Source organism: Anguilla anguilla, chromosome 6, assembly GCF_013347855.1.
Source record: "Anguilla anguilla isolate fAngAng1 chromosome 6, fAngAng1.pri, whole genome shotgun sequence".
Lineage (NCBI taxonomy): Eukaryota > Metazoa > Chordata > Actinopteri > Anguilliformes > Anguillidae > Anguilla > Anguilla anguilla.
The window spans coordinates 55,779,634-55,804,268 of NC_049206.1; the positions used below are offsets into that span (position 1 = coordinate 55,779,634).

Genomic DNA, 24,635 nt, shown 5'->3' on the forward strand with positions numbered 1-24,635 from the left:
CATCTGCGCGGCACAGTTCTGCTTTTATGTTCTTTTAAGCCAACATCGTCGGTAACAAAGTGAACAACCATTTGTACAGCAGAGCTACCTGACCCGACGATCAAAATGCTAAATTTAGCCGAGGAAGAAGTCGGGGGCACCCATACCCCCTATTCTTTTGTACAAGCAGAGTATGTTGAGCGTGACACATAGTGAAGAAGTGGGATGGTTTTTTTTGTTGTTGTGAAATTTCTATTAATATTGCAACCCCTGCCAGTTCCCTTTACTCCAAAGGAGACTGCTGACGTCTCGCAGACTTTAAAATTTTTATTATTTATTTACTGTACGTTATTTTGATTCGAGATGAAACCCTCCCTCTGTGCGCTTTCATTTTGCCTTTACAGCTATATATTGGCTTTACAGTTATACTCTACTGCTTAAAAGCGTGGAGGAAAAGTTAACAGTGCCTGATTTGCATTCAAAGAGTGTTTGGTTCTTTCTTTTACTTGCCGCGCCTGTCTCGAGATGTAATTACGCTTTTTATTTAAATGAACCACCTTGAGTGTGAAAACAAGCTGCGCTAAACTGCCACATAATTTCTCACAAAAACATAAGTAAGTACAGATATGAGAGATCATTCACTTTGTGTATTTGGGTGAGGCATTTAAAAAAAAAATTTATTTATTGGTATGAAAACTGTGAGCAGGACTGGAGATCCATGGTCCAGGGTTGAGTACAAATGAAAACACAGACAATTAATACCCTCGACTGCAAGCTTCCCTTTCTGTCATTCACAACAGGAAATGAATACATTCTGAAATATTGCGAAAGCATACCAGTGCAAAACGATTTGAATGTGAGCGTTGCATTCAAAATAGCAAAAATAAATAAATAAATTGCTGTGAAATGCAATGTTTTCAATCTCGAGTAAGGCCTCGATCACGAGCCTCTTTGGTTAAATTATACATGAATACGAGTCTGCACGGTGCCATTCTTCATGCGATGACGTACCCTGCAGTACTTCTCTGGTTTGTGAATATTGAATATTGTTGTTGTACGTATCATTCAGTATACGAGCACCATCTATTGGCGGATTATCCACATTGCATACAAAATTAACGGGCATGAGAAAAAAATGCGTATTTTTCTCAAATCACATTAAGGACACGTAAGTTAACCTTCATGTGTACATTTTTCCAAGAAACCCTTTATGTAATGTTTATTTATTGTTATAGGGGTTTAACACTTAAAACATAATACCCACAGTGGTTACAATAATGAGCAGGTTCTTATTGTGTTTTAAAAAAAAAAAACACTTCAAAGTCGTTTTATTATGCCTTATTTACATAACATGTATTTGCTAATACACTGAATTGTTTAACTCCGAGGTATGTTTTGGAACATAGATTTTTTTCTTTATTTTCAGGGCTGACTTCTGTTTTTTATGTCAGAAATGAAAATGGCTTTTTATTTTCTTATTACAGTGAAGCCGTACTTATGGGTCCATGCAGGCTATAATAAATAAAGTTTATGCACTAGCAATTCTAGTATGTAGTAAAATCAACCATTTTTAAAAATATATTTTTAATATTCATAGAGCGTTTCACAGACAAAAATGGTTGGCAACCGCAGTTACCTTTACTGTTGCTGAAGCAGTATCGCAAATTGTAAGCTTGCATTCTGTACGTGGGCATTATAACGTGTTTAAAATATGAAAGATTATGAAAGCTAAAGTGTATTTTTCCCTTAATAAGCTCTAGTAAGTCCAAAGCTAATAAATATGTCATGCCCTTCACTTTCATTGGTTTTGTTTCACAAACATAAGGTATATTGACTGTACCTACATTGTATTTGATTGAGTGAAGTCACCAGTAATAGTCAGCAAAGAACTATCTAGAATTCAGTAGGCCTCAATGGCAGGAAGAGGAGGAAAATGGTTGGATCAGACAACTGTATTTCATGTTTAGTCATTTTAGGGGTTGAAAATTAACAAGCATTCTCCCAAAGGTTATTACATAAAACATCTCCTTTCACCAATACCACCTACTATCCTCCAAAATGAATCACTGGAAAGCAAAATTCTATGATTTTTACGCATTGAATTAAGCATACAAATAGTTTAAATGACAAATAATTCTACCAGAATTGTTAAAGAGCAGAAAGTGTGCAGTCTTTCTGTCAAAAAATGCTAAATTACAGATATCAAACTATTTATGTGACTTGATTGATTTACAATAGACTTTGTAGGCATGATCAAATGCTGCACTTATCCCACCATATTAACTCCCTCCCCCCCCTTCACTGCATTTATCTTTGTCGCCGTGAATCAAAAGAAAATTCATTCGCCGCCATGCATGTAGTCATGGCTGCTGGAAATGCATGCAAGTCACCGTTATGCCCAGCAGATGGCGCTATTTTAACTGCTTAAGCCTGTTCTGCGCGTCCCATGGACACCACAAAAAGAGAAATGTAAAGAGACAGAATCCATATTTGTCTGTGAATAATGGCACGCGCGCTACGCCAAGCGTGCTGTCCTCTCCGATTAGGTGTGCTGTACAATTGCAGCACCGATGGTCACATCACCGTTATTTACCAAGAACGATAATGTCAGCCCCGATTAAGTGAAAGCTATTATAATATAAAAATGGCCTTCATAGATTTAAAGTGTAATGGTTTGCCTCTTAATCAGCACTGGGTAGAAATAAGTCGACATAGTAACATTACTACACTCTGAATGACTGTCACGCACCATTATGATTGCTAGACATTTTACTCTACTGGAATGTAAACAGAAATGAATGAACGTGATCATAAATAATACATAATAACCAGCTCAGAAGGTTTTTTTTAATCAAATATAGCCACATGAAACATACTACATATAAATTTCTAGTCTGGTTATGAGAATGCGGTATTTTTTAACCAAGCAGGCACTGTATATACTGTAGCCTAGTCTACATGTTTAAAAAAATCAATTTATATTTTTGAACTACCTTATTACTACCATAAACAAGCATAACATGCATTCTCGATACCGTTAATACTTCATTTGCTTTATTTAGAATTGTGCTTCGTTAAAAAGTTTATCATTTGAAAACTTCATTGTCCACGGCAGAATTATTTTGAATGTTTAACCAAGCAGTCGGGAATTAAGACAGGTTGCCATAGTGACTATTAACTTAGAACAAGATATTAAAAACAGATAAAACTAAAAGCCCTCACAAAAAAATATAGATAGATAAGTGTGTAAAAAATAAGGCCGAAATGTCAGGGTAACGTGTAATGCTTTATTCGTATAGTACAACGCTCCGTTTATTACTCACATAAGATACGCAGGTTTGTTTTCCGTTGTAATCACACAAATTTTCACAACACTAAAGCAAACGAAATAAAATAAAATAAAAAAAATACACAGTCAAATATAGCACCAACATGAGTGATCCATGTAGCAGCCGTCCTGGTAGCCATATCCAAACTTCATAATCTAAGTAACATTTCTGCTTTAATTACTCTTCACGTGGCTTATATCTAATCATTTTAAAATGCAGCATTCAGATACACATATCGATAAAAAAATGCACAAAATGCAATACGTATTCACATACAAGCAAAGCTGAACGCTTTTATACTGACTAGCTTCATTTGGACTTAGAGGCAATTTTAGTCGAGTACTGTTAACGGTGGTATTTCTATTAAAATGGCAAACGCATTTTCGTGGACTCGGTTCTGAAGCACTAAGTGCCTCTGCTTTTAAAGCTAGTTGGAGGAAAAAATTACGCACGCGTCAGCTTTTAGCTGAAAAAGTTCAAACGAGACCGCTACATTATTGAAACGATAGTGTTGGAGACTTGAACTCAAGAATCAGGGCTACCTCTCTGATGCAGACGAAAAAATATTCAGAACATCAAAGCGCAAAATGTAGCCGGTATGGCTTAAACGGGAAAAGTCTTATGATGGCAAAGCAATTTAACAGTTGCTTACAAACTTTTTCGTAGCGCCAACATTATATAGTTATGTTTAAATAGTTCGAGGATGTTCTAAAAAATAGCAAATTCCGGTTATGTTCGCCAAAACATACTACATGACTGTACCATGTTCTTTTGATTATACATTGTTACTTTGAAATGACATTATTTACAAGTGTACCGCGATACATATAAAACATCAAGCTCGTATATACTGCATATGTTTCAAAACCAAAGACCAACAAATTATGAAAAACATTCCCCCGCCCAAAAAAAAAAAATCAAACAAAAAAAAAACCTTTCCTGTGGCCATATATCTTTCCCCATCAAACCAGAACATGGTAAAGAAAAGGGAAAAAAATGTAATTTACCTGAATGTGTTAACCAACTGCTGATTCAGTCTTAACTTCTTTTGAAACATGTAAAAAAAACAATTAAAAAAAAAAAAAACACTCCACATGATAAAAAAATCAATTTTCAAAAAATGTAAATCTACTCCCAACATCTAAATGGAAATTCTAGCCTACTTCGGTACTGGGTACCGGTTGGTAAGGTGTTGTGCACATCGTGACTCATAATAAGCCCTGTTAAGACATCTAAAAATCAAAGGGTCACTGTGAGAAAGGCCAGAACGTAACGGTTTTTGAAATATGTGCAAGAGTTGAGAACCCCGTCGGCGCACCCACGCCTAAAGCCCAGTTATTTAATAAAAGCCGCATTGCGCGTAAAAGGTGATTATGCATGCCTAACTGTAATAAATTAATCAAAAGCACAACGTCAGAATTCGATCTGCGTTAAAGAAACAACAGAACTTCTGTGAATATTAAACAGTGTGTGTTCGGATGTTTTGTTTCTGGCAGGAGTCCGGTGGGGTTTTCGTGACGTAGTCGTGCACCTACAGTAATAGTAATAGTGGAGGCTGTAATAATAATGAATCACCTGAATGAGCTGTTGCCTCGTGTCGTTCACAGTTGTGCCAACTGTAGCTGCGCTGTGACAGTGGTGTGTGCTGGTGACCCAACGAGTGGCAATTCAACCCGCTGAGATGTGGCTGGCATGTACTGCTATGCCTTACTCAACCAACAGGGGGCAGCAGAAGGTGAGCGTTTCAGGCAAGACCCGACTCTTCTGCGCCTGGCTGGGTCTTGCCGTTGCTTTTTTCCCTTTTTTCCACCCTCCAGATTCTGTGCCAACAGACAAGACTGCAAGACGGCGCTTACGTCACTGTAGCTCGTGTGGGAATTCCACTTAGTTAAAAACAGCCAAAGTTGCCTGGGTCAGTTTACTACGTTATAAATACACAAACAGAAGGGCTATGAAGGAGGCAGTGAACCCTTCCTCCCCCAAGTGCATTCTCTGACATAATTGATCACCTTATGCACTTTTAATTTCATTTTTTAACAGTAATGCTTAATTACCATGCTCCCCATTTCAGTCAAATTTACGATATTAATAAATATTGATAATCTATCACGCCCCCCCCCCACTACCATACCACACACCGAGTCCATAATCCTGTCTCTTTGAATACCAAGGTCACCAAAGTCAGACATCCCAAATTAACGTCCAGAGAAGGTTCTGGAGAAGGGCGCACTGCTGAGATATCAGCAGGCTTCAGAGCCTCTACACCCAAACAGGAGAACAAAAAAAAAAAAAAAAACCCCAATGAATCAAAACTAATTACAGACATCAGGATCTGGCCTCAGCTACCCAATACCTTCAAACAGGAGGCATCTCAGCACCACAGTAATCATATCATCGCCATCGTCATCATTATCAAGGTCGCTATTTGCCTAGTTAAGTTTTTTTTTTTGTTTTTTTCCCCCCAAAAATTTTCCCCCAGTTGTCACAGCAGCTAAGGTGGAAGAGGGGCTGAATCACCCGGTGTGTGAAGTCCAGACAAAATAGACACATCCGACTCCCTCTTCATAAGAACCAATGGTATGCTCTCCACGCATCAATAAGGCAAATCTGACGGTAAGGGGTACAGGGGCGCACTTTAAATAACTTGGGGTTGCTTCAACTAGATATCATGAACTAGCACCAGTGTTCCTTTTTTTGTTTTCTCACCCGCAGTACAAAACTCAATCACCCGGAGATGCCAGTGCTGTCCACATAAAGCTCTGTCACCAAAACAGAGCCTTTCACCATTTCGACATTGGTAGCTGCCCTCCAACTTAAAACTGAACTTCATTCAGTAAATAAAAGGCAACAAAAATCCCCCCCCCCCCCCCCAAAAAAAACATAAATACTATTAACTTTGCATTCGCCCCGCCCCCTCATCATAACAATGCTATTAATTGGAAAAAAATTGATCTGTCGGGCCCTCAGAACTCAGAACTTGGCCTGTTTTAATTTGTCGATGTGGTAACATAACTTCAGGGCAGGCCCCAGCTTCAGTCCCAGGTACTTCATGATCATATCGCTCTTCAGAAGAAGTAACGCGTACCCATCGATCTCCTGCCGTAAAAAAAAAAAAAAAAAGATAGGAAGAAATCGTTGGAAGATGAGAACATAAGAACACACAATGCCAAGATGAAGACATTCAGCCCATCCAGACACAGAATTTACCCCCCTCCCCCTGTTGTCTCTGTTACTTAGTCTGAAGAATCTCAAAGTCTTTACTTTTCATAACCCTTAACTGGAAAGTTGAGCAATTCTAGCTGAAAGGGACCTGGGGAAAAACTGCTGACCGTGCAGTTTGCGATGTCCAGTGTTAGGGTGAGAGGGTGGGAGAATTCCCCCCCCACCCCCCCCCCCAAAAAAAACGTAAATGAATAAATAAGCGAGGGGACGTACGTGCTTCCTGAAGACCTCCACGTGCGGTCCCAGGGCGTGGGGGTCGGCGTCCTTGACGAACCACACCACGTCCTCCACGGACCACGTGGACGGGTCCTTGCTGGGCGGCGGCTTGGACTCCTGTGACTCTGGAGACGGACTGTAGGCTGGACAGAGGGGCGAGAGGGGCGAGAGGGACAGGCCAGGGTAAGACACACTGTGCAGCGCCATCACTCAGTCCTGGACTGATTCTGATTAGGCAAATGTGATTTCAGTGCTAGTTTGTACTTGGCAGGATTGTTTGTTTGTTTGCTGAACAGGTTACCCTACAGGGTTGGAGTCCTGATCTATGTGGTCACTTCTGGCACTACGATCTTTGCTTCACTCTAGTGTGTTTCTTTTGCACCTCTGCACCTTGAACTGATGCACTTGCTGTACGTCGCTCTGGATAAGAGCGTCTGCTAAATGCCTGTAATGTAATGTAATGTAAAATGGACAAGGCCCTTAAACCCAGTGTACTCGACAACTACACGCAACAGCAGGGAAGTGCACTGTTTCGGACATGGCCTGCGCCTTTCCGTGCTCTCACTTCCTGCTTCCTGCTTCCTGGCTCTTACCACTTCTGTTTCCTTCCTGGAAGGTGCTGGGGCTGGACGGCTGCCGGCACATGCCCATGGCGTTGGAGCCGGCGGGGAACTGCTGGCAGGCGCGGTAGCCGTAGGGCTTGGGCGGGTACGGCGAGCTCATGGCGTTGAAGGCGGAGTCGCTGGGGTCCACGGAGTAGCGCTTGGAGTCGATGGGGTCCACCAGGTAGTCCTCCGGCATCGACGTCTCGGCTGAACGGGAAAAGCGCAGGAGAGAGAGAGGGCAGAGAAAAAAGGGCGGGCTGTGAGAAAGAGCACCAGCGAGGACAATGTCTCTGTGTAAAAAAAAAGGTGTGGGATCACCACAGAATTATTTCCAAAAGGCAACTGTATGGAAGCCTTTTGTCCTCAGGACACAATAACTGACTGGACATGTCTTTATGCATTTAAGGACACTGCCTGCCTGCCTGCCTGCCTGCCAGCCTGCCTCCCTCTCTCTCTCTCTCTCTATCTATCCTTCACACACGTGCATGCTCACACACATGCACACCCACGCTGACACACACACACACACACACTCACTCACAAAAGCACGCACGCAAGCACACACAAGCATGCACACATACACGGACACTCACAGACACACACGGACACTCACACTCACACAGAAACATGCAATCACGCACACGCACACACAGACACTCATGGACACTCACGCACACGGACGGACACAAGTACACAGAAACACACACACACGGACACTCGCGCACACAGAAACACACACACACGGACACTGGCGGACACAAGCACACAGAAACAAACACACATGGACACTGGCGGACACAAGCGCACAGAAACACACACACGGACGGACACTGGCGGACACAAGCGCACAGAAACACACACACATGGACACTGGCGGACACAAGCGCACAGAAACACACACACGGACGGACACTGGCGGACACAAGCACACAGAGACACACCGAGCTTCTAGCCGCCACAGGCTGGTTAATGACCTGCACAGCTCCCATGCAATGTGCTGCAAAAATGATGCAATCCCATTCCATAGAGAAAACGTGTTCAGCTTTCATATTTTATTCATAAGATTTTTTTTTCTTATTGTTCTTTGGAATGGATGGGTAACTTTGCCAAAATGCGCTTATTGCGCAGGCTATTCCAGGATATTGCTTTCATCAACATCTTATATATCCAACTCTACAGTACTACAGGTGTACAAGGTAATTACAGAGGTTTCAGGTAGGTTAGAAATGGATACTTGACTCAGCAAAAATGAAAAAGAATATTCATACATTTAAACGGAACTGGATTTCACACTTATTAGCTTCAGGTTTGCAGATCTATGGAATTAAGGAATATTTTGGTTACATTATTTCCATAATCTTCCTTAATTCCTATTACTGACGCACGGTGACATTAAGAAACTCAGTCACAAAATCCACACTGACCGGTGAGGACATCTCTCAACTGATCCATCCGCCAGAGCCAATTACCTACGAGAGAAGCTGTACGCTCGTCCAATAAGGCAGTGTTGCTAGGAGCAACACATGGGTGGGCGGGGTTATTGTGAATGATCGCTGAGTGATCGTTGTGTCACCAGCAACCCATGGCAACAGAGGAACTCCGCAGTGACAAACCTAGGGGTGTTCTGGTCAGCAGAACAAGTGCTTTCTCCACAAACTACCAAAGCTCCAGCCACATCAGCAGCTACATACAACTGAGTATTCTTCCAACTGTTCTTTCGCTGAATTATTTCTAGTGTGAAAATGCCTCGTCCGACTCACACCTGCAAGGTTACACATAAAGCAGCCATTTTGATATAAGCCAGAGAAGTGCATTCAGTCCATTTTCGAATGATTCCTTTTACTACAGCAACATCTCTTTTCAGTCATATATCATATATATCGACCCACGTTAAAAATAAACCGGAACAAATATTATAGCTAAGACATAAATTATATTCACATTAATATTACGAAGAAAGACACGCGTAAGCCCCTCGCTGGAAACACAAGGCTCCACACAGTCTCCTCTTAGTTTTTTTTTTTTTTTTTAAGAGACAGAGAGACTGCATAAATTATTGCTGTGGTCACTCAAATATTTACAAAGTCTTCACTCGCCTGAAATCACGGAGCAGCCGTGGAATCGTAAAAATATTTAACTCTCTCCTGCCCGTGTCATAAATAAAGGGACTGTGGAGAAGAAAGATGCATATTTCTCTGCAGCTTTACCCCCATCTTCACAAAACACAGTTGCTCACAATAATCTTACGCCCTTATCAGTGAACCGACGGGGAAAATCCAGTCTAGACCAGGAAACTCAAACCCCAGTCCCGGAGAGCCACTGACTGTATCTGCTGGTTTATGTTGTGTTCCTGCACTTTGGTTTTCATGGGCCTAAACTGGCTGCCGACTGAAAGGAAATCACAAAAACCAGCAAAGACTGCAGCCCTCCAGGGAAAAAAAAACTACAAGTTTCTCAACTTTTCACTAAATTAAAATCACTAAATTTGGACGGACGTTTCTATCTTTGAATTACCCAAACTACTGTAAGCAATTACAGTGTCACTACTACAGTCAGTTGTCTTCAGGCACAGGCAGAACACAATGTGCAGCAGACAATTAATAATGCCCCCCCGCCCCCTTCCCCCCCTCCCCAACAGCATTTCCCTGCATCCAGACACCACCCCCCTCCACTCCCCACTCTCCTGAACATCGATATTCCACACCACTGATCCCAGATCAGAGAGCGTGCACCACGGAGACCACCGCTGATGCACTCGCCTGGCGGAGAACTGATCCGAGATCAGCTTTTGACAAGCCAGAGGTGGCGGAGGGCTGAAACGGGAACCCTTGGGGACGTAACCCAGTTTCCACCAGGACGCCAGAGAGTGCTGCACGGCACCCGTGAGCCTGAGGGCCGGGGATGGGGGAGGGGAGGGAGGGAGGGAGGGCCTGGTGACCCAGAATCTGGCGGTTGGCACTGCCCAGCATGTGTGTGTGTGTGGGCAGTGGAGAGGAGGGGCAGCTGGGTGTGGGGATGCCCCAGGTATTCTGAGCCAGGGGAAATCACACCCCCCCCCCCCCCGAACACTGACTTGGTCATGACAGCATAACCACGGAAACCGCTGCCGGGGCAACGGAGTGTTGCCAGGCTGCGTCAGGCACCGCACTGTACTGCAGAGGCAGGCCCGAGTCTGAGTCTGTGCACTCCACACAGAGAGGAGCATGGGAATCAGCATGAGCAGTGTACACACGTGCATATACACACACACACACACACACACACACACACATACACATACACGCACGCACACACGCACATACGCACATGCACACAGACACAAGCAGGCGCATGTACACAGACACACACACACAGATGCACAGAGACACATGCACACACACACAGACAAAGGAAGGCACGCGCACACACAGAAAAGCACACACACGCACACCCGTGCGCACATAGACACATACACAGGCACACAAACACACACATATACCCACGCACGCGCACGCGCACGCGCACGCACACGCGCACGCACACGCACACGCACACGCACACGCACACGCACACGCACACACACACACACATACACACACACACACAGACAAAGGAAAGCAGGCGCACACACAGGAAAGCACACACACGCACACCCGTGAGCACATACACACATGCACACGCACACACACACGCACACACACACAGCGCAGACAGCCCGAAAGGAGAAAACGTACACCCTAATCCCCGTGCGGATACATTTACTGGATATTTAAGTGCACTCTGCCAAGTTTGTCCGCTCATTACATTTGCTTATGGGCCTCATGCATAATGCATGCGCACATAATGCAATTAAGGACGACCCGAATCGTGCACAAGATCGGGCTCTGCACAGAGACGCCGCAGCACTTAAAACCAGCAGCAGCAGCACGCAGAGAGCGGGGAGACAGCTCGCGTTCAGAGAGGACAGTTATCTCCCCCTCAACATCAATACGTCTGAGCAGAAGGCATCAGACAGCCCCCGTGTACACAGGGAGCTTTGGACTGAGCATGTGCAGACGCAAAGGATCCGTCTCCGCCTGACTGCAGATCCACACCGGATCCTCCGCTCTGAAACTACATTTCCCTATCGACAAGACATTTGGGTTTCATCAGGAACCCTGCAACAGCAGCACATACTGCACGACAAACCAGCTCTATAGATGGAAATGCACCGTGAACATGAAATATTTCAGATACAGTGTACAGTATTGAGATTTTGTGTGTGCGCGCAGTCTTCTGTGATTTCAGTGTGACCCACAGAACATAACAGTAAAATAACAGAATGGTTATTTGCTTTCTTCAAGCAAAATAAACTCTAGATGAGAAACTGAGAAACAGCAGCCGAGTGCATCTCGGCAGTACGCAACGCCCAAGGGCAAGTCTCGGCTGCTGCGCGAGATTTCGACAGAACAAAAACGATGTCTTCTGACACATCTAATCAATTTCACAGACCTCGAATCACAGCGCAGCGCATCCACGCGCATCGTAAAAAAAAAAAAAGAAATGGCGGACATGTTCCCCCGTCTAACGCGAGAGATCCAGGGACCTGAGACCGTCGCGCTGTCCCTCTGACCGCCCGGGGAACAGCTGTCCCCAGCCCCGCGACGAGACGCGTCGCCACGCCAACGGCTCGTGTTCCGGAGCTCCGCCGCTCCGTGACCTACAGTGACCTGCCTGTCATGTGACCTACTGTGCCATCACACAACAAGCAGAACCAGCGCTCCCAGCAGCGGCCAATCAGAACCGGACAGCCCTAAATGCTCACATCCTTTAAACCAGAGAGGTTTGCCAGGGGGAAATGAAATATGCTGCAACATACAGCAAATAAAGTACGTAGACTTCTTTTGAAAATACAGGCCTAATGATAAACATATTTCACAGCGATGTACTATATATACATTTTTTTTTTAAATATGCGCGATTGCCTTTATATTGAGAAGTGTTGCAGTATCTTTACTGATCACAACAATAAACTTTATTTCGACATACCGCAGGCCATCCACAGGGAGGGACCTGCGGCTGTGTCTCACAGGGCCTTTGATCATCAGTGCGCCTCAGAACGGAGCTCCGTAGCTGCGCTGCAGGTTCAGTTCCCCACTGCTGCTGTGCCCCAGAGCCAGGCACTTAACCTGCACTGCTGCAGCAATTATCCAGCTGGGCAAATGGACGGCATGCAAAAGAATGCAAGCTGTGCAGGTTGCTCTGGATAAGAGCGTCCGCTACACATCTAAAATGTCAACAACAAAAAAAATGAATGCTACAGTGCGACAGCCAGGATGGTATTTAAGAATGGATGTGCGTGCAATGAGGGTGACGCTCTCAGGCAAGCAGACACTGCGTCAGGCTGAGACAGAACAGTGGGGCTAAACTGCACTGAAGGAACAGTGGGGCAATGTGCAGCCCTTATGCTAACTTACATCACCTTCAATCACAGTGTGAAGCTGTACGCTAACTTAAATCACCTCCAATCGCAGCGCGTAGCCGTACGCTAACTTAAATCACCTCCAATCGCTGCCATAGCGACGCGTCTACCTCGCGGCCAATCGCGGGACCCGCCACAATGAAATATCAGCTCCCTCCGAGCCGAGTGTCAGCTTAATTCATTTTCCCCGGGGGGGGGGGGGGGGGGGGGAGACTCCATTTTAAGTGAATGTAAATGCAGCGATTTCAGTACGCACGGCAGTTTAAAGAGTCTCCGTGGTGTGCAGGTACCGTAGCCGTCCCCGAAACAACGTTATCAGACCGGGGGGGGGGGCTTCCTGCCTCCCAGGGGAAATTAAATTACTCCCCCACGGTGAAAATATCGCCCTGGGAAACAGGGGCCATTCATATTTAAAATAACTGTTTTACCCTTTACCTCCTAATAAAGGGATGAGGCCGGCACTTACAGGCAGCAGAAGAGATTAATGACCCTAACGCCGTGATGGAGGTTCACCCTTCCACCCCGCCTGGAGTTAAAATAGGAGCATTTCACACCAACGTTAATTTCCCGCACGGCACCTGACTGTACGAAAGACATGCGGAGGTACAGTTGAAAACAGCTTTAAAATGAAAAATTTTAAAAAGGCGACAGACTGTACACTAAACACCTCAAATCGCAAACAAACACCCAAACTCTCTGAAGACTCAGAATCCCCATGTGACACGAGGAACCTCGATCTGACAAAAAGACTAAAAAAACAAACAAAACAAAAACGCTATTTTTTTTTTCCGGCCCAGGAGAGATGAGTCTATCTTCCCAAGGCACCAGACAGACAGTTAAATGGGCCTCTAACACAGGGCTCATTGTTCCCTTGATCCGCACGAGCAGGCCGGTAGTTTTGGCTGCCCCCCCCCTCGTTTAGCGATGGATAGCCGGTCGGCACCAGGGCCATCATCCTGGTCGGGGGGGGGGGGCTGGCATGCGGCCCAAACGTCCGGGGGCCACTTCAAGCGCCCGCAGGTATGCCAGGTATGTGAGGCGAGGGGCAGGGGGCAGGCCTGGTATCTGCCAGCTGCGCACCGTGGCACAGGATCACCAGGTGGCATCTGACTCCCTACGAACCCCGTGGGCGCAAACTCTCACAGAGCCCAACCGAATCAGGGCACGACTGAACACCCTTCTCTCTGTCAGTCACCGTCCGACAGGCGCTCACGCTGAGGTCCAATCACCACGTTTGGAAAATAAAATTTAAAAAAACACCCCCTTACAGATCAATCAATCTGTGTCCGGGGCGACCACGGTGCTGTTTCAATGAGAGGTCAGGCTAATGTGTACCACACAGAAGAGATTCTTCAGGGTGAGTTCTGTTAGTAGGACGAGGCGGCATAAATGGATAAGTTAGCCAACGGTAAATTCCGCACAGACGTTAGGAAATATTTTTTCACGCAGATGAGCAGTCGCTGTGTGGAATAGTTTGCCAGGTCATGAAGTGGAGGCAGAAACTCTCAATACCAGGCTTGATACAGTGTTAGATACCATCTAGCTTGCAGGTAAACAGAGCACTAGGTACACGCTTCAGTGGTAGGAAAAATGGCGAGCACTGTTTGGCTGAAATGCCTGTTCTCATCATTACGTTATGCTATGCTATGCTTATGTTACGAGGGAAGAATAAGTGACAGAGTGCAAACGCCCCTCCCTTTACCGCCCCCAACCCCGGCACCCCCCCCCCCCCCCATCCCTGGGGCCCTCTCTGTATGTTCAACACTCGCACATGATGGAGCACATGCTATCGCCGAAGGATCGAGTCCCTCGTCCCTCGTCTGGCACTTCAAAGACGGCGGGGGCGCTCGAGACGAGCCCCCTCCATCCATCGCCGGCGACGGAGAGAGCCAGACGCAGTGCGGAGAGAGAGAGAGGGAGAGAGAGCAGAGAGAGCCAGATGCAGTGCCGAGAGAGAGAGAGCAGAGAGAGCCAGAACAGGAAGCAGGTTTCCCGTCCCCGTGGCAACAGGTGAATCACTATTCACCTTACGGCGCCATGACGCCGCCGCGCTCCGCTATTGCTCGATAAGCGAGAGGGCCTCGCACGGCCAATTACAGACACAGCTGGCGTTCCCCGCTGTCCTCCAACAGCTAGGAATTATCCTGATTTCCACAACGTCACAGTCGCTGGCTTCTCCTGCTTAGGTCAGTGACAGCTCAATTATCTCTTCCTTTTCTTATAATTGCGTATGTTTTATTTATTCAGGTGAATCCAACTGAGATAAAAAAAAAAAAATTTAAATCTGTTTTTCAAAGGAGCTCCACTCAAGAGGTTTAATTACCAGTGCCAGTATCAGATAAAAAAATACTGCAGCTACAACACATTTACATGAGACTATTTACCATTTTTTGAAGAGACCAAATTTGGAAGAAAATAAAAAAAAACTACAGCTCACATAACTATGTATTTATTTTACTTTATAAATGGGTGTGTCACAGATGGGCATGTAGCTCAGTTATTTAAATAAGTATTTTTTTAATTAAAAAAAGTCTTTGTTCTGTTCAGACCTGAGTCAAATACCTATTTGTTTTGGATTCAAATACTTTTCTACGCTTTACTGATCTTGTCTGGTGTATTGCAACCAATGAAATACTCTAAAAAAGTGAGAGTGGTCATATTGGCAGGCTCAGTTGCACCAGGCAAGATCAATAGAGCACAGAAAAGTATTTGAGTCCAAAACAAATACGTATTTGACCCAAGTCTGGTTTTGTTGCTCCTTTTTGGTGTTCTGTGTGTGTAATTATTCAGGGGAAAAATGGTAAATGGTAAATGGACTGCATTTATATAGCGCTTTTATCCAAAGCGCTTTACAATTGATGCCTCTCATTCGCCAGAGCAGTTAGGAGTTAGGGGTTAGGTGTCTTGCTCAAGGACACTTCGACATGCCCAGGGCGGGGTTTGAACCGGCAACCCTCCGACTGCCAGACAATTGGTCTTACCTCCTGAGCTATATCGCCCCTTTAAAAATAAAAAATAAAAACTGGGAGAGAAAGGAGAGGATGCCGTGTGTAGTGTGTAGCGTGTGTCGCGTGTGTAGCGTGTGTCGCGTGTGTAGCATGTGTCGCGTGTGTAGCGTGTAGCGTGTGCCGTGTGCGACGCTCGCGTACGTACTGGAGTGCGCGTGTCCCTCATAGTGGAAGGAGGCGGAGGCGGCGTGGGCCTGCGCGAACGGCTGGTCGCTGAAGAGGTTCTCGCAGTGCAAGCTGCGGCACAGCTTCTTCAGGAAGCGCAGCACGTAGCCAACGCTGTTCACTACGGGCAGACTCAGAAGGTGCTGCTTCCCGTCAAACGTGGCTGCAAAAAAAAAAAAAAAAAAAAAACGACACCATAAAAAAGTGAGTCGGAGCAGAGAGGGCAAAATCTGCACACAAAAAAAGGCTTAAATTTAGCTTTAAATTTTTTTTTTTTTAAAAGAAAAACGATGTATATCAATAAAGTTAGCGTAGCTAGCTTGTAAAGGTACTGTTAGGATGGAAAGATACATTTTGCGCACAAAAGGCCCTTTGGCTAGTCTGAGGGCCATGGGCTTTTAAAGTTTAATTTTAAGGTTTAAATGGGGCTCGTTTTTAAGCAAACAGTGAATTAATTCATTTATTCATACACAGTGAGTATATAAAAAAATTATATATAAAACTCAACAGCTGAGGACCCAAACAGAATGGTATTCTGTGAAAAGACATTGGCACAGGTGCACAAGGTAAGACTAAATATGTCAGGGACTTTGTGATTAATAATGTCGGGCAACAGTTAAAATTGAGAGCGGGGGAGAGGGTGTAGGAATGCAGTTACATACTGCGCCCGTCTAGTGTCTTCTGTCCATCAAAAGCCGTCTATATGTAAATTCCCGCCTTATTACGAAACTGTTCTCCAGAGAGGTGTACGTATAAAAATAAAAATAATCCGCACTTGCTGTTCTCGCTCTCCGTTTATATGCCGATTGCTTTCCCGAGACGGAATTATTCTGCGTGAACCGGCGAACGGGAAATGTTAAAATTAAGATTCAATTTGAGCGGGGGACACCACACCGCGGAGATCTGTTTTTGAGCGTGCGGAAAAACATCATTTTCACCCCGAGACGTAACTGTCGCAGCGATAGCAGCAACTGCAATCGATTAAGGCAAAAACTAGGCGGAAAACTGTGGCGGAGAACTAATCCGTTTCTACTCCTTTTAGCCGCTGTGAAGAGAATACAGTCGCATAAGGAGCGGATATCAAAATCAAATCTCAGTTTCAGGGCCTGAAACTGTCCAAAACAGCGATCTGTATGATAAACCATGACCCAGGACCGGTAAGGTCATTAAACAACCAAATGGGTCTTTTTTTCTTTCTTTTTTTTTTCCCAGAGCAAGACTACCTAAGAGTCTCACCGGGTCCGATTTACTTTACCACGTTCGTATTAAAATGCGAACACCTCTGCCCTGTGGGAATGATTTGATTTTAAGGTAGAAGTCGAGTACTGTGACAAAAATGTGTACTTGCTTTCATTTTGTATGGGGATTGGGTGAGTGGGGGCTGGTTAGGGGAATGGGAGGGAGGAGGGGAAACTGTACAAACCAAAAGGGTTAAAACGCGAGAGAGGGGGAGTTTGGGAGTCTTGCGTTGTACGTCGCTCTGGTGGATAAAAAGCACCTGCCAAATAAATGTAATGTAATGCAATGGGGAGCCCTTCGGGGGGGAACACGGAAGCACTCTGCGGATGCCGTACCTGAGATTTTCTCCCCGCCGTACCCTTGCGTGAGCAGGGAGAAGACGGCTTTCTGCTGGAAAGCGCTGTCAATGCAGCCCTGCACCGCCTGCTGCAACACAACTGAGGGTCTGTCAGGCCCAAAGTGATCAGGGAGCTGTTGCACTTTTTTCCTGTCAAGACTAGGACCCGTGTTGGCGTGCTTGTTTATGTAAATGCAGACTGCAGACACGGTGACAGGGAGGAAGAAAACGCAGAGATATTAGAGGGCAGACATCGGACAAAGGGGCACACTTCCTGTCCTTCATTTCCTGTCCTTACTGTCTTTATTTTTTCATTTCTTGCTTTCTTTCCTTACTTCAGTCCTTCTTTCTTTCTGCCAGTTTCTTTTCTTTATTCATTTCCTTCCTTCCTTCATTCTTTCTTTCTTTGTCATTCTTTCGATTTCTTTCCTACTATCCTTCCTTCCTTCTTTCATTCCTTCTTCCTTCCCTTCCATCTATCCTTCTTTATTAAGGCATCATTAATCATGAATCATTTTTGAAATTTCTTTGCTCAATGTTAAAGACTGATGACATCAGTAACAATGATATGCAATCTCTCTGGCAAAATATATGCTCAGGTCTAACAAAACACAGATCAACACACTGCACACAAAGCATTGTATTTAACATGTTAAAATTCTGCAGAATTTTCTACAACTGTAGTTAGAATGGCAGGATATCTCCCTCCACTCATTATGCAAACATACTACATAGTGTAAAAAGGAAAAAAAAATCCATATTAGCAACACATACATGTCATATCTGTGAAAATCTATTAATACTTCCCAGGGAAACTGTTGAACGATGCAGAAAAACCAGAGTGTTAAAATTCTTCCCCCTTTCCAGACTGGAGAAAATGTGAGAAAACTCTAATTATTTCGGCTGAGACACGTTCGCCAGTGAGAATCACATTTCCTGTATCGGGGGCTGAGGTGAATGTGGAATGTCCTCTGCTGAGCGTACCAACGGTCACCGCGGGAACGAAAGGTGGCGGGCGTTCCAAACGCCCCCCGTTTACCGCGCTGTGCCCTCTCTTTGACTCGGCCACCGCGGCCTTCACCCCCCCGACACCCCCCACCCCCCACCCCCCCACCCCGCGTCGTAGCGAGCGAGCTCATTACCGCGCGACATGGCCACGGCACGAGGCTATGGGCAGGAGCCACAGCGCGTAGCCTTGAGTGTGCAGTTTCCCCAGCGACTCTGCTACGCATGTAAATACAAACGCTGCTAAACCAAGAGAGAACAGGCTAGCAGACCACTGGTTACAGAGTAACAAAGCCCCCCCCCCCGTGCACACACCTTCCTGGTAATGCGTGCATCGTCACGTCTTCCACTGCCCCCCCCCCCCCCCCGCCCCCCGCCCCCCTCCAGGGATGGAATGTCATGACCTTTGACCCATTAGCTGTCCAGGGGGGCACGTGGGGGGGGCTCTACAATATATTACCACAAACTCCGGACCGATTCACTGACCTGACCCTAAACAAGCCATCGTACGCTATGATATGTGGTAGCAGAGAAACTGTATCTATATTTAAAAGGTCAGCTTCAAAGAGGGGGAGAGAGGCACAAGAAGTAAAAAAGCAACAACCCCCCTCCCCCAATGGAAACAGTGAAAGCCTTATCAGGATGGTCAGTGATCCAATCAGATCCGATGTTCCGCTTCCCAGCATCCAACACTGGCAGTTGAAAGTGTAGTTTATACAAGCGATCACCCGCATTTTTATGAGATTTGAACCCAAGGTTACCATCGCACATCTATATGTAGCCTGTAGCCTCCTTAAAATTTTCTGTTTTCCCCGGAAAACATATTAAGGGTGTAAAGTAAATTTCTAAAAACACCAGGAAAAATAAGACGGACAAAAAAAAATCACAAATCACAGAGAAAGCCGCCATTAAACACGCGTGTGATGTCGGAGACATGGTTCCACCATTTTGTGGGAAATGCTTTACAATTCAGGCCAGACACTTCCGAAAGAAACCAAATGGGAAATCTATTGCATTATTTCACAGACCGACAATTAATTTGCAAATACTGGAGGATTCCCTCGATATTTATCTGAAATTCATTTCCGGCTTCAAATATTTGTGAGAGACTTTCAAATATTTGTGAGTTCATTTTTTTCAGCATTTGGAAAAAACGCATTTTTCATTAACAAAAGCGTAAGATGAATACATTTTTCATGCACGGTTGGCCCCAAAGAAAAAGAAATTCCGTCAGATACAAAATGAAAATCATGATCAACAGCACTGGCTTAATGAATTCCCCACCGCAGTGCAAGAGCATGAAGCTGAAAAGCACAATACAGGCTGCAGGAGAATAGCTTTATACAGCGTTTCAGCACATTTTTCCTCCACAGCCCAATGAACTGATAAAAGTCGACGCTCGAATAACCGATATAATTCAAAGCAAATTTCGACGTATTTTCCAAAAAGCAGCACTAGCATTATGCTACTCCGAGAACAACAAGAGAACGATGCCACTCAAAACGGGGGCGATCGACGCCGCGCCCTTTCGACGGCGAGGCACCGTATTAGCATTCATGCGGGACAGACACACACACGACACTTCTGTGAAGTTCCGGGCCCTTCCGTTTAAACGAGCAACCGTGTCATTTCCCCATCGAGGCGAATCGCACCGAATCACAAACAACGCAATCTGAGAGCAGCAATCTCCCCGCGCGTCCAGTACCCACAAGGCACTGCTCTCCTCACAAACCCATATCAAAGCGGCGCTTGGAAGAGAGGGAAGGGGGGGAGGGGAGGTTGGGGGGGGCTGGGGGGGGGGGGGGAGGGGAGGTTGGGGGGGGGGCTGGGGGAGGGGAGGGGAGGGGGGGAGCCAGCCAGCACCCATCCCCCCCCTCCTGCCTGATCGTATTTTCCCCGCGCAGTCGCGCGACGGGCTAGCTGCTTTGTGAGACGGCGGTTTTGGGGAAAAAGGGGGTTTCTTCCTGTTGGCCTGAATACAGAGCCTCGGCTGCTCTGGGCTCCCCGGGCACACGACACCCTCTCTGATGTCACAGCCCGTGCCTAATGCGCTGGCTAATTCCTCATCCGGGGGGGGGGGGGGGGTTGTATTAAAGCTCTGAGCACATTGGGATGCCAGTCAGCCCTAGCACTGGGGAGGGAGGAGGGTGAGGGGGTGAGGGAGTGACTGAACGTAGCCTGAACAGTGACTGAACGTAGCATTGAGGCTGCAGGGGCTTGTGTTATTGCAGTGGAAGAAGGCTGAAGGCCAGTGGTTGTGTCAGGTAGCCTGGGAGCGTGTGCGCACTGGGGGGTGGGTTGAAGGGGGAGGGGGGGGGGCTGGGGAGACTGTGTAGTGGTGTGTGCAGGACTGTGGGCGTGTGCGTGCTGGAGGCGGTGGGTTGGAGGTGCGAGGGGGGGAGGGGGGCGGGGCAGTTGTGGCTTTTCGGCTGTCACGAGAGAAGCTCAAGCAAATTGCTCTCACGTCGCTGTTTGTATTACACCGGCACAGTTTTTTAAATACCCCCCCGCTGCCCCAGGAGGACAAGCAGCGCGTGAAAGGATTTGGGTTTAGGAACATGGGGGGCAGAGCGCGGGGGGCACGGTCTGGGGGGGGGGATCCCCCAAACTTCCCCTCCCCCCGCTGCCTGCGCAGACCCGGCTAAGCCGGATCACCGCCCCCCCCCCCACGGAACGACGCCGATGCCGGGCCCCAGCCCGCCGCCTCCGCGGCTCAGGGAAACAAAGAGGGATCGAGGGCGAACGCCAGGCCTTGTAACAGAATCCAAACGAACGCCGCAGAAACCCAGAGAGGAGGGGCTCGCCCGCTATGCCGCCGCCGCCTCGCCCCAAATTACCCCCCCCCCCCCCTCGAAACGGGGCGCGGGCGAGACCGTGCCGAAAACAGCCGAGGGGTCGCCTCTCCGCCCGCGCAAAAATGAGGAATCCTTCAGAGGGAGGGCAGAAGGACCAAACGCCTCCGTGCGAATGAGATTCCCAGACGGTCCTGTCTGGTGCAAAGTGCCCGTTTCACAAATAATCTAATTTACTTCCATGCTTTCATCCCAGCCAAAAAAAAAAGAGAAAAAGAAAAAGACAAACGTCTTTATGTCTTTCCCAAGCGAATCCGCACAGGAAGTGCATTTACCAATGAGAGGACTGCATCAGTCAGGAGGAGCCTTCCCCTAAAAACTGTGTTACTCTGGCGTGCTGACTGAAACGAATAAATAAAAACGAAAGCTATTATAAGCAAGCTCCCTGAGGTCAGCTGGAGTTGAACAGCCCTCCACCTCCCCTCCCCTCCCCTCCCCTCCCCTCCCCTCCCCCCCGGCTGGAGATTGATGGCTTCCACCGGAGCGAGGAGAGTGACCAGGTCTGACCTCGGGGTCAGAGCCCACGCCGCCATCTTTTCCCCGCTTGAATTAAACGGGCGTTTCGCGGGCCGGGGCAGAAAAAGGTGCTCAAAAGCAGTGCGGAAGAGAGAGAGAGAGAGAGCGCGAACGCCAAGGGCCTCAACGTGGGCCAGCCCCCCCGCCCCCCCCCCCCCCCGGACCACCTCGCGCGTAAATCAACCCCGCCCCTTTGTTCACAAGTAACCACGGCGACCTTTACACACTGCGAGGGCCCGAAGAGGAAGTCTCCTGCGGTTACGGTGGAAGGGGGGCGCGCCGAGACGCGGGGGGGGCGAAACGGGGCCCCTCGGAGGCCGCCGCAGACATCGCAGGCGCACGCACCCCGGCAGACACGTCCGTTTGGTCACGCCAGTCCCGCCAAAACCGCCAGCTTCTTCAGGACACGCGCCGACAAAAAACCCAGACCCCAGAGGTTCAAAAAAATCCTGTCCGAAGAAGAGAGAGACACCCCAGGTTCTAGCCAGCCCAGGCAAAACATGGGGGGGGGGGGGGGGTCACGGTATGTTACCACGGTGACAAACGTCTCTGAGCCCCCCCCTGTACAAAAAGAGCTACACCATGTGAGCGAAAGTATCTGGACACGCCTCGGTCCGGGGCTGTTTCTCATGGTTTGGAGTGGGCCCCCTTTAGTTCCGCTGAAGGAAAATCTTAATGCTACAGCATACAATCAAACATTCTAGAAGGTTCTGTGCTTCCCCGACAGTTTGGGGAACTCCTTTTCTTGTTTCAGCATGACAATGCCCCCGGGCACATATAGAACACTACAGGTCCATATAGAAATAGTGGCAAACCCCTCAGCAATGCACCAACATCTAGTATAAAGCCTTCCCAGAAGAGCAGAGGCAGTTACAGCAGAAAAGGGTGGACCAACTCCATATTAATGCCCCTAATTTTGTATGAGATGTTGGATGTCAGGTGTCCACTTACTTTTGGCCACGTAGAGTATATTATGGACACCTAATGCAATAAAGTCCAGCCTTAAACAAATCCTGATGTAAGCCAAGAACCTTGGATGAGTGTGCTGCTTTATGTTTTACCTTTTCCAGTATTAGATCCTCTAACAACATCAACCTCATATTGTGTAGAAAAAAACAATCTCATGTTCAGTTGGAGTAATGCTTCAGCATGCTGAATGCTTAGCCCTCTGGTACAAAGGTATAATCAGCTGCAGTAACTCAACGTTACTTTGAGCTCAAGTAAGATTATATTCGTAAGCTACTTACTTTCACAGCTAATCACTAGAGTCTGCTTCAAAGATCCTACAATTATACGTTACATAAAAAAATGAACATCAACTTAATGGCTTATGAAATAAAATCAGCAGCTTTTACAATGTAATTTTTGCCCCACTGTTATGCCTTCTGTGGTGAAACATAATGAAAGGAGGGCAAAAAAAAGTTAAGTCAAATGAATAAATAATGAACATTTCAGAACTAAGAGCACTTCACACAAGGATTAAAAAAACAGGATGCTACACACGCACTCAAAAGGACCTCTGTGCCACTGGAAGGTCTGCCCTCCAAACACTAAAACACTGGCCTTTAATTGAACAGACTTGGTAAATGTCACCCGTGGTAAACATAGAATTTAATGAGGCCCAGTGTCAGAGGTGACAACACACCGCCCCTTTAACACATCAAGAGAAGCTAATTTAAGCAACAGAAGCAAAAAAAAAAAAAAAAAAAAAAAACAGGCCTTTCAAGTAATTTCCTAGCCTTGCTTATAAATTTGCTCAATCTACTTACTGTATGGGCCAAGTTTTTGCAAGGGGACGGGGGTGTTCGGAAAAAAAAAGGGGGTGTTTATCTCCCTTTACAACTCCCTTTTGTAATGTCAGAAAAGTAATTGGACACATTCAAATTGCTCAACAGTACTTCACGCGCAAAAAAAAGATTAGATTGGCAATAAAGGCATTTTTCAACAACATTTCTCAACATTTCATTGGTACGGACTGAGCAGACTGACGGCATGCACTCTAGACGGGTACGGCCGTAAAACGGAATGATAAACAGAGGTGGAAAAATCCAGGTAGAGAAAGTAGAAGTCCTCCCCAGTATTTAATTCAAATCATCTGGATGTGCTAATTAGCACCATTCTTCAGCCAGGAGGTAGAACTAATTAGCCTAATGAAGTCAGCAGGCTGGAGTTCATGGGGGGAAGGAACATATGGCAGGACTTTTACTTTCTTTTTACCCCTGGATTTTCCATCTCTGGTGATAAACGGGTTAGCTCCGCCCCTTCAGTAATGACACTGCAGCTTCTAGCCTCAGCAGGGAGCCAATCACAAGGCGGGATTCAGCATGGTTGGATGTCATGGCACAAACTTGCCCATGTGTACACTGTAACAAAAAAAAAGCCTGTCTTAACAAACGTTTTAGTCGCGTGATGAAACCTAAAACCTTTTTTTTTTCTCTTAAGTAGAAAATATCAACTTGTTTTAAATCCCGTTTTGCTTGACAAGTGAAATTGTCTTACCCCGTTGGCAAATCTTGAAATGAGTCAAATGCACTCGCCTGATTGGCAAAGTTTTTGTCTTATTTAGCAAAAAAGTAATAGAAAAAAGACTAAAAACGCTTGTTAAGACCAGTACATTTTTTGGTTTTTGCAGTGTACCCAACCGGACCCTTTAGCCGTTAGCATCTGGTCGCAGCCTGATCGGGACGAACGGGGGGGACGGGGGGGGGGGGGGGGGCGTGGC

The 24,635-nt window shown here is 46.5% G+C and overlaps 1 protein-coding gene across 8 annotated transcripts in view; it reads right to left on the reverse strand.

Moving 5' to 3' along the window:
• Positions 1 to 3,246: 3,246 nt before the first annotated feature.
• Positions 3,247 to 24,635, reverse strand: part of scml4 (Scm polycomb group protein like 4) — a 50,037-nt gene continuing 28,648 nt past the window's right edge. For all 8 annotated transcript variants that reach the window (XM_035420254.1, XM_035420251.1, XM_035420252.1 and 5 more), the window contains 5 exons: positions 17,539 to 17,739; positions 15,945 to 16,127; positions 7,340 to 7,558; positions 6,744 to 6,889; positions 3,247 to 6,404 (listed from right to left, as the gene is read on the reverse strand). In XM_035420254.1, the coding sequence (XP_035276145.1) occupies positions 6,279 to 6,404; positions 6,744 to 6,889; positions 7,340 to 7,558; positions 15,945 to 16,127; positions 17,539 to 17,739 (875 nt within the window). In that variant the 3' untranslated portion in view covers positions 3,247 to 6,278. The remainder of the gene's footprint in view (positions 6,405 to 6,743; positions 6,890 to 7,339; positions 7,559 to 15,944; positions 16,128 to 17,538; positions 17,740 to 24,635) is intronic.